General features: G+C 37.1%; 1 protein-coding gene across 1 annotated transcript in view; it reads left to right on the top strand.

Moving 5' to 3' along the window:
• Positions 1-16,880, top strand: part of RPF2 (ribosome production factor 2 homolog) — a 36,492-nt gene that overhangs the window by 4,399 nt on the left and 15,213 nt on the right. The window contains exons 2-7 of the mRNA XM_069598130.1: positions 305-437; positions 1,548-1,585; positions 4,330-4,369; positions 10,646-10,727; positions 11,320-11,396; positions 14,788-14,887. Coding sequence (XP_069454231.1) covers positions 305-437; positions 1,548-1,585; positions 4,330-4,369; positions 10,646-10,727; positions 11,320-11,396; positions 14,788-14,887 — 470 coding nt within the window. The remainder of the gene's footprint in view (positions 1-304; positions 438-1,547; positions 1,586-4,329; positions 4,370-10,645; positions 10,728-11,319; positions 11,397-14,787; positions 14,888-16,880) is intronic.

Raw genomic sequence — 16,880 nt, 5'->3', positions numbered from 1 at the left:
GTAAAAATAGCAACAGTATTCACTTGAGTCCTTGTTTTTTTAACAAAAGATTTAGAAAACAGTAATAGAATGCTGGGAATATAAAAATGGAAGTCTTTTTAAATACCAAATGTAAATACTGCATTTACTAGTAATAACTGAATATATTTTATTAATATTTCCCCAAAAATGAGATTTTGTGGAATCCTAACTAATAAATGTTATGTAATATCTCTTTGATATTTAAGAATTTGTATGTAAGTCTTGGTTTTGTAATATGAGGAAAATGTCTTACGTTGTTATAAATTGTGATTTTTTGCAACAGAAAACCCAAAACAAAAAGAGCCAAGAGATTCCTTGAGAAGAGAGAACCAAAACTCAGTGAAAATATCAAAAATGCTATGTTGATTAAAGGGGGAAATGCAAATTCAACAGTAACACAAGTGCTTAGAGATGTGGTACGTATATTTATATATATACACACTTTTTAAATGGTGTTGAAATCATTTTAGAAAGTTTTTAGTATACTAACCTTTGCCTTTGCCTTGCCTTAAGAAATGCTAACCTTGGAAAAAGCCTAAAGTTGGAGATTGTTTGCTTTGCCAAGGAACTGACTGCTGGTTTTCCTTCCAGCTCCCTTAGTAAATTTCACCTGATTTCAATGATTGGAATTTGATTTCGTCACATTTCAAGAACATATCTAATTTGTAAAATGAGCTAACTGCATATTATATCCCTTTATTTTTTTCAACAATACCAACTACTGTGCTGGATGCTGGGGATTAATATTTATATAAGACATAATCTCTCCCTTCAGTGAGCTTAGTGAGAGAGTAAGAGTTAGAGCATTGTGAGTGATGTGCTGTGCTGGAGGTATGCACGGAGTAGGATGGGAGTCGGTCAGATAGTCAGTTCAGTTGCTCAGTCTTTGAGCGACTCTTTGAGATCCCGTGGACTGCAGCACACCAGGCTTCCTTGTCCATCACCAACTCCTGGAGCTTACTCTTAACTCACTGTCCATCGAGTCGGTGATGCCATCCAACTGTCTCGTCCTCTGTCATGGAGTAGGATGGGAGGCTGAGTTAAAATCCCATGAGGGTTGCCACACAGGGTGGGCTTCCTAGAGGTGACAATTAAGCTTCATTTTGAAGGAGTTGAAATGAGAAGAGGAAAAAGGAAGAGGAAGAGAAGGGCTTCCAAGGCTGAGGCAAAAGCTTGTGCACAAAGGGAGTGTGAAGGAGCATGATACATTTGGGGAATTGCAAATAATTGGGGGTGGTTAAAGGAAAGCGGGCTAAATGAAGCTAGAATTTAAGGAAGTGAAGGGAATCATTTAAATTGGACAGAATATTGAAAGGGCATAGAAATTTTTAATTAGGAAAGTCCTGTGTCAGAATATTAAGCTTGTGTTGGAAGTTATATGTGATCAAAGGGGAGCCATGCAGAAGATATCAGAATAGGATTCAGGAGCTAGGATAACCTTGCATAATGGCCGTTACAGTGCTTCACTTTTATCTCTGCTTTTCAGAATATGTTTTGTTTTGAAAGCTATAAATTATGTTTTACAGTATGCACTGAAGAAACCGTATGGCATTCTGTATAAAAAGTAAGTATGATTTCTTTTACTTATTTAATTATATTGTTTCATTATAAAAGTAACAACCAATCACTTTATGGGAGACTTAGAAAAATATTTTATTTAAAAAATATTACATTGCCTTACATACATAGCTATGCGTATTTCAAAACTTACTTCTTTCCCATTTGTGTATTCATTTGTACTGAACATTCTTACAGAGTTGTGATCATAGCATGTATGTATTACTTTGAAATAGTAATGGACTTACAGAAAAGTTGCAAAAATAGTAGTTCCCTTATACCCTTCTCCCACATCTCTTAATGTTATAACTTCTGTAAGCACAGTTATCACAAGTAAGAAATGAACATGGGGACAGTAATTTATACACACTTACTTTTTAATCACAGGCTTGATTTGGTTTATGCCAGTCTTTTCATTAATATTCTTTTCCTCTTCTAGGATCCCACATTGTGTTTAATTGTCATGTCTTCTTAGTCTCCTCCAATTTATGACAATTCCTCAACCTTTCCTCATCTTTGATGACCTTGACACTTTTGATGAGCACTTGTCAGTTATTTTGTAAAATATCCTTCAGTTTGGACTTGTCTTATATTATGAATAGATTGAGATTGTACATTTTTGGCAGTAGTATCATAAAAGTGATGTGCCTTTTCAGTATATCTTACCAAGGAATACTTGATATCTTCTTACTGGTGGTGTTAAATTTGATTAAAGTGGTGTCTGCTAGATTTCCCCACTATAAAGTTGCTGTTTATATTTTCCCCTTTGTAATTAACAGATGTTTAGAGGAGATACTTACAAGTTTTCAAGTAATCCTAGTTCTCCTCAAACTTCTGCGTATTCATTTTAGCATCCACCAGTGAACCCTGTCTACAGTAGTGATCACTGTGGTGGTGCAGTGGTTTTCTGTTTCCCTGCGTTCCCTCTGCATTTATTAATTGGGATTCTGTGATGAAAATCAGTCCCTCCTTCTCCATTTGTTTAAATCACTTATTTATGTCGGTGTGGACTATATATTTATTACGTTCTTTGGGGTTCAGTGCTGTCATGATTTATTTTGTTGCTAAATTGTTCTCTTTGGCCATTGGAATCTCTGTCAGGTTGGCTTGTGTGCCCTTTCAAAGTGCCCCTGTGTTTGAGCACTTCCTTTCTGGCATCACAAGATGCTCTAGGCTCATCTTGCAGTTTTCATTGCCAGAGCCCTGGAATCAGTCCTGGTTCCATATATTGGAGAAAGATAACTTAGAAACAGAGATCTGGGCATTAAGTATGGTCAGTTGCTACTGGAGTGTCATCAGTCCTCTAGCAGACAAGAGCTTGAAAATGTACATAGGTACATTAACCTATGCATGTATGCACGTCTGTATTTGTTTATATTTATCTATATATTTTTAAAGCCCTGAGTTGATACTGATATTTCCTAAGAATTCATGGGTTCGTACTACAAATTTCAGTTCTACTCCAATACCAGAGACTTCATTTGAGCCTTTCTCCTTTTCTTCTTTGTAATTTCTGTCTTCTATTTACTTGTGAATTGCTTTTGGCTGTTAATCATAAATGCTGCAGTAATTTTTCCTTTGCATGATTTTTCTAAATAATTTTTTATTGATTATAGAAGTAATATATATTATCTTAAATAATTGGGATAAGAGTAAATAATCACTCATAGATAAACACTGTGTATATTTTCTCCTCATGTAGTTTTGTGTCTATACATCTTTTTCTTTAAACAAAATTGAGATCATGTTGTATATATGATTTTTTTTCTCTTTAAGTTGGTAAAAATTTTGAACTGTATTATATTTATGTGACTAAAAATTCAAAAATATACAGTGAAAATATAAATATGCACACACTCTCCTTAGAACAACCAGCATCATTAGTTTTTTGTGTATCTTAGCAGAATTTCTTCATGCATATTTGAACAAACCTTTTGCCTGGGAAGATAGCATTCTACATTTCTCTATCCACTGTCCATGTCCACTGCTAGCACTGCTGGCCCAGCCCCCCACTTTCTTTCTCTCCTGGATTACTGTGATAGCTGCTTACTGACCTCTTCACTCTTGCTGTGCTACATTCCCTCCTCACATAGTAGGCAGATCAGCCCTTTAAAAAGAACATTCGAATCCAGTCATATCACTCTTGTCTAAAATCCCCCTGTGCTTCCTGTTACTCTTTTAATAACTTTCATTCCTTACCTGAACCAGCAAGGCCCCACACTTTCTGGACCATGTCTTCATCTTTGACCTCATATCCCACCATTAACTCTTTGCTCATTAAGTTCCAGTGATGTTTGTTGCTTTCTGTTTCTTGAATAGTCTACACTTGTTTCCATCTCGGAACCTTTTATTACTTGGTTCCCTCTTCCTAGAGTACTCTTAACCTCAAAACTCTTCCATGGCTAACTCCTCATTTGTTGGGTCTCAGCTCAAATAATCGTTTTCCATTCTTCATACTAACACGGTGCCCTGCTTTATTTTTGTCACAACACTTAGAACTTTTTGAAATTGTTTACTTTTCCTCTAGAATGTAACTTCCATGAAAGTAAGGATCATGTTTGACATGGTATTATGGTATCCCTAGCTCCTAGAACAGTGCTTGGCACTAAATAAATATTTGAATGAATAAATATCTTCCAGCTTCTTTTTTTGATCATTTGAATATATAATTATCTTTATTTAATATTATTACCTTATTGTTATGAGTGAATTGCTTATTAAAATTACAGTCACTTTTTTTTAAAACATTAGGAAAAACATTACAAGGCCATTTGAGGATCAGACATCATTGGTAAGTATAAGAATCTCTGATTTAAGAGGGCATATAAGTGATTATTCACCCTAATTCATTTAATTTAATTGTAGTCCTAACTTATGACTTTGAATTAGAAATCATCCTGTGTTACAAAATTTTGATGCAATATAAAGGGGGAATAAGACTTTTTTATTTCCAAAAATATTACTATAGATCTTCTGCTTCACTATGGATAGTATGTGTTCATTGCTTGCATGTATATTGATAGAATTTTAAAGAGTTAATTATACTTTAGGTGGATAATTAATGGATTGTCCAAAGGATTTTCGTTATGGATGTTTTTATAATGCAAATTTGATTTTTAAAAAGTTTGCTTTTCTTTTTTCGAATACTTTTAAAACAGGGAGCACGACCTGACTTTTTGCGAACCATGAGAACATGACTATGTTCTCTTGGCAGGAATACCATTGCTTGTCTCATTTGGTTGTTTGCTGCGTGGCATATGGAATCTTAGTTTCCCTGACCAGGGGCTGAACCCACTGTGCCCCCTCTGTTTTGGAAGTTCGGAGTCTTAACCCCTGAACTGCCAGGGAAGTCCCATAGTTTGTTCTTTTAGTTAGTGAATTTAATAGGAAAAGTTTTTTTTAATAGAATCTCAATGATTACTTAAAAAACTGAAATTGAGCATCATATCCTAATGTGGCATCTAACTGCAGTGAAAATTACGATATATTAAGAAAAGTATTCTCAAAATAAATGTTGTTTTATAATTAAGTTGCTTTTATCACAGTCTTGAATTTTTCACAGTCATTTGTTGAATAGATCGTGAAAGTAAAAATGTATATAGAGTCTAGCCCAGAATTCTATCTCTTCTATACATGACTTATCCAGGGCTGGTTTTATTTTGTAATACCGTGGTGCTTTTAGTTGAGTGGTCACTGTGTAGAAGTATTATGTTGTAGAATCTGTAGCATTTTTTTTTTCAATTTAATGTTGATAGGACATTTTTTCTTACACTTGAAATTATGGCTTTTACCCTCTTTGATCTTCTACTTCCAGAAACAGGAGATATTTCATTGGCTGTAATAAATTTCATACTGCTAGAGCTCCAAATGGTTGTGGAAACAGTGGTCATGTTAGAAATTTGGTTGATTTCCTCCTGACTGCCCATCCCCCAGTAGCACACTTCTTATACTGCAGTCTTGGAATTGTGCACAGGAGCTGGGGAATATACTTCCTGTGGGCTGAATCCCTGCTTCTCTGAGGCTCACAAGCTAAGGTGGTTTTTACATTTTTAAAACTTTTTTTTTTTAAGTATATAAAAAGTCTAAAACATTTATTATCTGGCCTTTTGGAGATAATTTGACATCTCTTGCTCTAGAATTTTAATAAAAAGTTGACTTTATGGAGAAGGATGACAAATAAGTACTATATATAGGCTTCCCTGGTAGCTCAGACAGTAAAGAATCTGCCTGTAATATGGGAGACCTGGGTTGGGAAGATCCCCTGGAGGAGGGCATGGTAATTCTCCCCTGGAGAATCCCAGTGAACAGAGGAGCCTGGCGGGGGGCTACAGTCCATGGGATCTCAAAGAATTGGACACAACTGAGTGACTTAGCACACACACCACATATTATACATATATGTGAAAGGTAGTTTATGGAAACCTTTGGGATGTTAACATGAGAATGTAAAAACAAAATTTTTTTTTTTTAACAACTGTTTGGTGTCAGACCCAGTGTAAATTGCTTTCACATATAACATCTCATGTGGTTCTTGCAGATTTTTGCAGGAGGTGTTACTGTCTTTGATTTACATGATAAAACTGATTCTCAGAAAGGTTGACCGATCCCATGCTGCTGCTGCTGCTGCTGCTGCTGCTGCTGCTGCTGCTGCTAAGTCGCTTCAGTCATGTCCGACCCTGTGCGACCCCATAGACGGCAGCCCACCAGGCTCCCCCTTCCCTGGGACTCTGCAGGCAAGAACACTGGAGTGGGTTGCCATTTCCTTCTCCAGTGCATGAAAGTAAAAAGTGAAAGTGAAGTCATTCAGTCGTGTCCGACTTTGCGACCTCATGGACTGCAGCCTACCAGGCTCCTCCATCCATGGGATTTTCCAGGCAAGAGTACTGGAGTGGGTTGCCATTACCTTCTCCGACCGATCCCATAGTAAATGGCAAAGCCAGAATTCTTAGATGTTCTGACTCTATCCTCTACACAGGGAGTAGAAAGACAAGTAGGTAGTTGTTTGTCCCATTTACTTCTTTCAACACTGGAATGAATGATAACCAAACTAGGGGCCCACACCTCAGGTCTTGGACTCAATAAAGAAGTTGAGGATTATGGTTGCTTCACATGTTCTTTAATTATTTGCCATTAATTTAGGAAGCTTGGACTTCCATGATGATCCAGTGGCTAAGAATCTGCCTTCAGATGCAGGGGATGTGGGTTCCATTCCTGGTCAGAGAACTAAGGTCCCATGTGCTGCGGGGCAACTAAGTCCATGTGCCACAACAAGGACCTGATGAAGCCAAAAATGAATGAATAAGTAAATTTAGGAAGCTTTTCCAACTGTGCTGGAACTAAACTGGAACACATTCAATCTAATTTTTGTGCTGAGATTGGGAATCTCTGTTAACTGAATCAAAGTATCAATATGTGGGATGTAAAGTGTAGGTACTAATGTAGAAGAAACTGTCTAGGATACCCCATAACTATTTCCACCTCTCTCAAATCTGTAATGGAAGTCAGTACTTTTGAGAGCCAAATGGTAGAAAATCTCTTACTGGTAGGAACATCATAGATCTGTCAGTTAGTCCTTGCTTGGTACACGAAGTGGAACTAGTCACAGCTGGGATGGTGTGGAGATTCTAGGGCAAGATTTCTGCATGGATGAAGTTTGCAGTGAAAAGTAGTTAAATGCCTTGTAAACACATGAGTACATTTATAAATATCCAAAAACACCATATTGATTAATTCACGTAAGTCCGTAGTATATTCATGTGTGTCCTGTAATGGAATACTTCATGTGCTGTTCCAAAATAACAGCATAACTGAAAATAAATGGCCTTTTAAAATTTATTAACCTAGTAGTTTTCATTTTGGAGAAGGCAATAGCAACCCACTCCAGTACTCTTGCCTGGCAAATCCCATGGACGGAGGAGCCTGGTAGGCTGCAGTCCATGGGGTCACGAAGAGTCAGACACTTACTGAGTGACTTCACTTTGACTTTTCACTTTCATGCACCGGAGAAGGAAATGGCCACCCACTCCAGTGTTCTTGCCTGGAGAATCCCAGGGACGGGGGAGCCTGGTGGGCTGCCGTCTATGGGGTCGCACAGAGTCAGACACGACTGAAGCGACTTAGCAGGAGCAGCAGCAGCAGTTTTCATTTTGGTCTTAAACTCACATCTTTTCCCTAAGTACCTCAAATTTTAAAAAATTTAAGTAAAAGACTGCAAATAAGGACCGTTTCCTTTGTTTATTCCTATCTAGTTTACTATGTCTTCTTTAATTTCCACTGAAAAGAGTCATGGACATCTTATTTTTAGTACAATTCTTTTTTCTTTTTTAATTGAAGTGTAGTTGATTTACAGTGTTGAGTTAGTTTCTGGTATACCTCAAAGTGATTCATTTATACATATATATGTTCTTCTTCATATTCTTTTCCATTAGGGTTTATTACAGGATATCAAATATAGTTCCCTGTGCCGTATAGTAGGACTTTGTTGTTTATGTATGGTAGTTTGAATCTCTAATCCAAACTCCTAAATTATCCTTTCCCCACCTTCTTTCCCTTTTAGTAACTGTAAGTTTGTTTTCTGTGTGTGTGAGTCTGTTTTGTAAATAAGTTCATTTGTGTCATATTTTAGGCTGTACATACAAGTTATATGCTGTTGTCTTTGTCTTCAGTTATTATGATCACCTCTAGATTAATCAGTATTGCTGCAAATGACATTATTTCATTCTTTATTGCTTGGTATTGCACTGTGTGTGTGTGTGTGTGTGTGTGTGCGTGTGCGTGTGTGCGCGTGCGCCACATCTTCTTTATCCATTCATCTGTCAGTGGACATTTAGGCTGCTCCCATGTCTTGGTTGTTGTAAATAGTGCTGCTGTGAATTTTGGGGTGCATGTATCTTTTCGAATTAGAGTTTTCTCCAGATATGTGCCCAGCTGTGGGATTGTTGGATTATATGGTAGCTCAGTTTTTAGTTATTGCTGGTGGCTTTTTTTTTAACTGATTTAGTGTTGACTGTGCTAGGTCTTTGTTGCTGCGCAAGCTTTTCTCTAATTGTGGTGAGCAGGGGCTGCTCTGGTTGCAGTGTTTGGGCTTCTGTTTGCAGTGGCTTCTCTTGTGGAGCACAGACTTCAGGCATGTGGGCTCAGGAGTTGCAGTTCCCAGGCTCTAGAGCACAGGTTCAGTAGTTGTACACAGGCTTAGTTGCTCCGTGGTATGTGGAATCTTCCTAGACCAGGGATTGAACTCTGTCTCCTACATTGGCAGGTGGATTCCTTACCACTGAGCCACCAGGGAAGCCCTTGTTTTTAGTTTTTGAAGGAGTCTTCATGCTATTTTGCATAGTAGCTGCACCCAGCTTACATTCCCAATGGTGTAGGAGGGTTTCTTTTTCTCTACACTCTCTCCAGCATTTGTTATTCATAGGCTTTTTATTTTTGCAGGTCACATCATGTGGTATGTGGAATCTTAGTTCCCTAGCCAGGGATGGAACCCATGCGCCCCTGTAGCGGAGGCACAGTCTAAACCACGAGACTGCCAGGGAGGTCCCCTAGACTTTTTTATAATAGTCATTTTGCCCAATGGCTCAGTTGGTAAAGAATCCGCCTACAATGCAGGAGACTAAAGTTCAGTCCCTGGGTTGGGAAGGTCCCCTGGAGAAGGAAATGGCAGCCCACTCCAGGATTCATGCCTGGAGAATTCCATGGACAGAGGAGCCTGGTGGGCTACAGTCCACGGGGTTGCAAGAGTCTGACATGACTTTCGACTAAACTACCACCAACACCACCACCATTCTGGCTTATGTGAGGTGGTACCTTACTGTAGTTTTGATTTGCATTTCTTTAATAATTAGCTATGTTGAGCGTCTTTTCATGTGCTTATTGGCCATCTGTATGTCTTCTTTGGAGAAATGAATATTTAGGTCTTCTGTCCATCGTTTGGGTTGTTTTTTTGTTGTTGTTATTGAGTAGTATGAACTGTTGGTATATTTTGGAAATTAATCCCTTATTGGCCTCATTGTTTGCAGATATTTTCTCCCATTCTACAGGTTGTCTTTTTTCATTTTGTTTATGGTTTCCTTTGTTGTGCAGAAGCTTGTAAGTTTGATTAGATCTTATTTATTTTTGCTTTTATTTGAGTCTTTAAGCCATTTTGAGTTTATTTTATGTGAGGTGTGTTCTAACTTCATTGATTTACATCAGCTGTCTGGCTTTCCTAGCTCCACTTGCTAAAGAGACTGTCTTGTCTCCCTTGTGTATTTTTGCCTCCTTTGTTGAAGATTATTGACCGTGGGTGTATGGCTTTATTTCTGGGCTCTGTCTTCTATTCCACTGATGCATAGTTTGCTTTTGTGCCGCTACCATGCTGTTTTGATTACTGTAGCTTTTTAGTATTGTCTGGAATGTGGGAGGGTTATGCCTCTTGCTTTATTTATTCTCTTTCTTTAGGATTGCTTTGGCAGTTCTGGATCTTTAGGTCCCATATAGGGACCTATATTTTATATATAGGTCCCATATAAATTTTAGGATTATTTGTTTTGGTTCTGTGAAAAATATCGTGGATAATTTGATAGGGATCACATTAAATCTGTAGATTACTTTGGATAATATGGCCATTTTGACGATATTAATTCCTCCAATCCAGAATGTGGGATGTTCGTTTCTTTAAATCATCTTCAGTTTCCCTTGTCACTGTCTTAATGGTTCTCAGCGTTTAAGTCTTTCACTTGCTTGGGCAGGTTTGTTCCTAAGTTGTTGTTGGTTTTTTTTATGTGATAAAAAAGGGATTTTTTTTTCTTTTACTTTCCCTTTCTGGTATTTCCTTGTTAGTATAAAGAAATGCAGCATGTTTCTGTATGTTGATCTTGTATCCTGCTACTTTGCTGAATTCATTGATCAGTTCTAATAGTTTTTGTGTGGACTCTAGGATTTTCTGTGTTTAGTAGCATGTCTTCTGCTTATAATGACAGTTTTACCCCTTCCCTTCCAGTTTGAGTACCTTTTATTTCAGAGAAGTACAATTCTTAAAGTTCTTATATTTATCCATTGATTTAATGGAATTTCTTTGGTTTTACAGGAATTTTTTTCAAAGAAGTCAGATTGTTCTTTATTCATGTTTGGCTCCCATAATAAGAAGCGGCCAAATAATCTAGTAATAGGTAAATGTCATTTACTTTTTAAAACTTTCATTTTATAGAGTCAGTTCTGTGGCTCATATTGATGGTATTCAGGAGTAACCAGTAAACACTAAGCTAGTTTTTTATTTATCTACCAGTCTGTAGGTAAAGGATGGGCATGTTAATATCACCTTCAATCAAGTTGCAGAGGTTTTATGACTATAAAACATATATCCTAAAATCAGCATTAGAGTTAGAAAAAAAAAAGTATCATACTCACATAAAGTGACCCTTTCCTAATAAATACCTGTGTAATAAACATATTTGAAAATAAACCCTTGCTCTGTATTGAGACTTGGGTTGGCATAGTCAGTGACTCAATGGCAAGCTCATTACCCTCCATGGACTTTTATTTGCTCTTCTGTAAAATAAGGAAGTTTGGCTAGGTGATCTTTTAAGATCCTTTCCAGGACCAAGGTTGTAACAGTTCATTCTAGGTGGAGTTGAAAATTTAAGAAAGAAGGAACATGTCTGGGAGATTAAAGGACAAAAAAAAGAAACAGATAAGTAGATGAATATAAGGCAGCTCTTTTGGAAAAATAAATGATTAAAAGAGAATGTGTTTTTTTTCTAGGTCGTATGTATGACTACCATGTGCTGGATATGATTGAATTAGGTATTGAGAAGTTTGTCTCCCTTAAAGATATTAAGGTAAGATAATTGATTTTTTTTAAATAAGCGTTTTATGTTGCTCTTGGGCAGTAGTGACATCTTGTGGTGAAGAGTAAGGATACAGTTTTGTAGCTTAAATGAGAAAGAACTTTGGTTTTTATGCTAGTGTGCTCTAAAAACTAAAAAGCACAATTTCATTTTATCTTCAAAAAGAAGAAGATATTTACAGTGTATAACACATATGTAGGCAGTTAGAATTCAGAGTTGTTACTAACTCTCCCTTAGGCTCTTAGTAGAAGTGCTGTCCTTAACCTCAGAAATTTCACAATTTTCAAAGTGAACCCTTTTCTAAGAAGGGAAGCTTGCCTAGGAAGCTCTGGGTGATCCTAGAGTATTTTGGCTGCTAGCCATCAAATTGCTAGCTCACTTCTCCCCTTGAGGACTGGCACCTTTGTGTCTCCTTTGTTTGGTATTATGAAATAGAAAGTAGTAAATAGTTTTAGAAAGGCAAAAAACTGTCCTAATGCAGCTCCTGGATCCAAATTTGGCTTCTGCTCCCTCTGACCTCTGCTTCTGGCTTGATCTTGTCCAGCAAACACAACATTTCACTGTGACCTCTTAGCTGCCCTCTAAGGCCAAAATTATTTTCCCTGTTGTATAGATTTGGTGACAGAGGCCCAAAGGAATTCCGTTGATGACCTAGGGTCATACATATAATAAATGGTACAACTAAGATTAGGACTCAAGGACTTTGGTACTATACTTGATCTTAGCCAAAAGGCCGGGGAGCATTAGGACTCAAGAATTTTGAAAGAAAGGATATTGAAGTCTTTAATGGAAGGTTATGTAATTGTTCTCAGTTTATGGATCTTTGAGGATCTTGGTATAGTTGAAAGAATTATAGCAAATACATAATCACTCCTTTTCCCAGCCTCCTCTAAGAAGAGGACATGCTGTCTAGATTTCCTGTAGATTTGAAAAAGAGCTTTTATTAGCTCCCCACTTAATCAGCTACATGAGCCTCCTCAGGTACAGGGTAGAACAGTGAGACTGGATTTAGAGACAGAACACTTGAGTTTGAGGCCTTTGCTGGTCATTCAGGTGACATTTGTGACCTGACAAGTCAGTTATTTCCCTGGCCCACAATTGGCAGTCCAGTGTTAAATAGGTGTAACAATGTCAGATGAGATAATATATGTGAAAATGTTTATCAGTGAAAATAATATGTTGAAAGGTATTTTGAAAACTATGTAAACTGTGATGCCTTGTTGTGGATGCCGTCATGTTATCACAGTGTGTTACGGGTCCTCTTTGGGGCTGTGTATGAACCTCTGGAGATGAGCGGTGCCGCTGCTGCTAGTGTGGCCACCTGCCAGTGGACGTGAGCGCTGGCCGATGGCTACACGCCAACCCCTCTGCTCTTTGTACTTCCCCTCCAGAGCAAAGACATACCCTGTCACTGTGCAGCTTCTAAACTGGACCACAAAATCATTAGTGTTTGGCAGGCTTGTTCTTAACAAGAGCTGTTTAAATTGAGTACTAAATTTTCACTCATGGAACATAACCATAACTATAAAATTCATTAACTGATGAGAATGTGCTTACATTGGCAATCCCTACATAGGCTATTAACCAGTCCCCTTCACTATGACCTGTTATTTGGTTATTATACAAGCTTATATTTTTGGTTTGTTTTGAAGTTGCGTGTCTTGTTGCACTTTCTCTCCAGATTTATTTCCTCCTTATTTCTACCTCCTCATTTTAAAGACATCTCTACCAGGCATTTCTTTTCTGACTTGCCCACTTTTATTGCCAAGCTTCATCCTTTTGTTAATACTTAAGCAACAAGTGATTAGACACTACCAGGAAATAGAGTGATTAATCTAGAAACTTGTTTTCTAAGATGATCATAGGGGTGGTTATTCTGCATAGAGTAAGTCTAAGGAATGAGATTATTTAAAATTTAAGGTTAGTTAGGGCTTCCCTGGCGGCTCAGAAGTTAAAGCGTCTGCCTGCAATGCAGGAGACCTGAGTTTGATCCCTGGGTCGGGAAGATCCCCTGGAGAAGGAAATGGCAACCCACTCCAGTGTTCTTGCCTAGAGAATCCCATGGAGGGAGAAGCCTGGTGGGCTACAGTCCACAGGGTCGCAAAGAGTCGGACATGACAGAGCAACTTAACTTTGACTAATTTTTCAGGCACAGATGAACACGGAAGAGTCAGTGGGTCTGGAAGGTCTATTCAGGCCCTCAATCAGACTTAGCCCATCTCCTAAGTAGACAGTTCAGGTTCAGGTTGAAAGCATAGAATGTCAACAAGAGTGGTCATGGTGACCAGGGAGGCAACAAATGACCTCTGGGCCAGCGGCAGAGGATGTTTGTTTGTTTGTTCGTTGTCTTATCACCCCCTCATCCCCCAATTTGGAAAATCCTTGATTAGTGTCAGAGAGATATTAGAGATATTAGAATCAATGGAAAGCTCAGACCAACAATCATTTTTCTTCCCTAAATTAATCCTTTAGTTAAAGAATTTTTTCTCTTTGTTTCTTTTTCACTTTGGTAAAACAAAAATTCACAATTCCTTTTGGTATTAAAAATCTCGAATTAGAGAGATTTCTGGAGGTTCAGTTAGGACTCTGAGCTTTCACTGCCGAGGGCCCTGGGTTCAGTCCTAGGTTTGGAAACTAAGATCCCACAAACCATGCAGTGCAACCAAAAAAAAGAAAAGAAAAAGAAAAGTCAGAACTAGACAAAACACTTTTTGTAGTAAGAGCTTTGATTCTGTTGAGTGAGGACTGCCCATATTTTCTGTAGCTTGTATAACATATTGCTTCCCATGTGAATGTTTAGCTGGCAGTTTATTTAGTTTTCATTTTAAAATACTACAAATGACATTTTAAAATACTACAAATGATGCAGTAGGAAAAGCACATTGTTACAAATAATTCAAAGAAATTAAATTTATTTCAGCTCTGGAATGTTGGCCATTAGAGGGATGTGTTTGTTTTCCAGCTTAGCTTTTTATTTTATTCTTTGCATAGAAAGTAGCTTACCTCATTCTTTAATCACTTATTGATACTAAGAAAGTAGAATGAAAAAAAATTTTTTTAGTTTAAAAAAATGTATAAATGAAAAAATCCCCACTCTAATTTTAAGTAAAATCAGTATTCATAGGGACTTCCTGGCATTCTGGTAGTTAAGGCCGTGCTTCCAGTGCAGGGGTCACAGGTTCAGTTCTTGATTGGGGAACTAAGATCCCACATGCCTTGCAGTGGGGCCAAGAACGATAAGTAAAATCAGTATTCATAGATATAGTTTTAGGACAGTTAAGAAAATATGAAAATGGGTTGCTATAAATATTGACTACTTGAAAATCAGCATATAAACAGTTCAGACTTGATAATTATATAATTACATTTTTTTATTTCCTAGAATAGTAAATGTCCTGAGGGAACAAAACCCATGTTAATATTTGCAGGTGATGATTTTGATGTAACAGAAGACTACAGAAGACTAAAAAGTCTTCTTATTGGTAAGTATTTCAATTCTTATCTGCAGGATAGCTCAAGTAGGCATTCTAAGAGTTGTCATTGGTGGTGGCAGTTTGCAGCTTCACTCTGGATAAACAGCTTTTTTCTTTTGATCTCTCTTTTTCCTTTTGATTATTTAGTTTATTCCCCACTAGACAGAGAGAGTTAAAGGGATATTATACTCTATAGATCATTATTTCTTTCTGCTATTGTGGTAACTTCGGTACCAACCTATTTATATGGCATTTTATACTTTACTACTTTCTTGCACCCATCTCCTATCATTATTGGTATTATTAAATTTAGAAAATTGAAAAGTTCTATTTTAAAGATTATTATACATCATCTACTCCCAATTCAAAAACCTCTGTTAGTTTCTCTTAGTGAGATATACAAGGCACTTCACACTGTAACCCTATATAATTTGCTTTCTTGACCTCCACCGATTTTCCTTCCTCCCTTTTCCATTTAAAAACAAAAACAAAAAACCTCCTAAGGTTGTTTTATAGGTGACTGCTTCTTAGTGAACAATACTCATTCCTAATGTTTTATCTAATGACAACATCCCTTTCTATGTGTTCACAGGTCACTTTCTTAAATTCCAGTATACAATGTAGTTATTGCCTGAGATTGCTGTTAGATTTACCAATTTGAAACCACTTTTTCTCTTTGTTGAAAAGCTGGCATTATTGTTCTCTATGATTTCTTAAAGGTTACTAATACTTAATACTCTGTGATCACATCTCCACAGCTGTGTTCTAACTCTGAAAAGTAATTTAGTTTATCCCTAGAGATATTAACTCTTTTGATAGTGGAATTTTCTTAAATTTAAATAATGTGTTCAGTTTAGCTTTTTTTGCATCATTGTTACAAGCTGTGCCTTAACTTTTTTGGTTGCCCTTCTTTGGGGTTTTTACATACTTTGCCCTAGATCACTTTGAAAAGTTGCTCGGATATATTTTATAAATAAATTAAATATATGCTCTTTACAAATCTGAGCCAACTGAAGAAGGTTTGTGGGCGGACACATTGCTTTTATGTTACTTTATTGGAATTACTTATGGTCCTGTTGGGAATACAGTTTTCAGGACTTCTCATTTCTCTTATTAATAATGGCTATTTTTGAAAAACTAAGTATTTCTATTACCTCCTTAATCCTTACTAAAGCTCTTGAGTTTGGTAACATTTCAATATATAGATGGGAAGATGGAGGCTGAGAGAGGTTAAGTGTTATTAAGCAGGTGGGGCAGAATCAAAACCCAAAGCTTGTGCTTTCTGCTTCTCCTCTTCATACTGTCCATGGTAAATAATTCCTTTGCAGAGTCTTTACTTTAGGTTCTTACCTCTGTTTTCCATGGACTAAAAAAAAAAAATACATGGAAGACAAGGACCAATATTTCTTTGAATATTACATATTTGGGAACATCAGGGGAGGTTTTTTTTTTAGCCAAGATTTCTAGTGCTTGTACTGCATTGGCCCAGATTTCCAGCTTTTCTCTCCTTGTTCTTACGTTTAATTACTGTTAATGAGGGAAGTATTTATAATTTGTCAGAAACAGCTTTGTTGCTTTTGTTTAAATGGTTATCTTATTATTCTGTGCTTCCACTAGATGGCAGGAATAACCACATAATGCAGTGATGAGCAGTAGGAAGTAAAAACCACAAAGGCACAGGGAAAGAAGAAATACAGGTAGAGGGATAGTAAGCTTGTCCGGCACTTAGAGTTGAGTTTTTAATATAAATAGGGAGTAAGAAAGTTGCAGATTTGCAACTTGGTTGGTGTTGTGTGTTCAAATGTAGAGCAGTAGGTAAAGAGAATTTATCAGGGGCTTTTCTCCTGTTAGGAAGTTGTTTTTGTTAGTAATTGGCCAAAAAGAAAAGTTAACTTCAGTATTTTCATGCCAGCTATCTATTTTGCTCATTCTGAATTTTGCTTCTCTTTTGCTTCCTTAAATATTATATAAATGTGAGTGAGTGAAAGTTGCTCAGTCGTGT

This window comes from Ovis canadensis, chromosome 8, assembly GCF_042477335.2.
Source record: "Ovis canadensis isolate MfBH-ARS-UI-01 breed Bighorn chromosome 8, ARS-UI_OviCan_v2, whole genome shotgun sequence".
Classification (NCBI taxonomy): domain Eukaryota; kingdom Metazoa; phylum Chordata; class Mammalia; order Artiodactyla; family Bovidae; genus Ovis; species Ovis canadensis.
The sequence above is the reverse complement of the archived record's forward strand: the minus strand, read 5'-3'. Positions and strand labels throughout refer to the sequence as shown.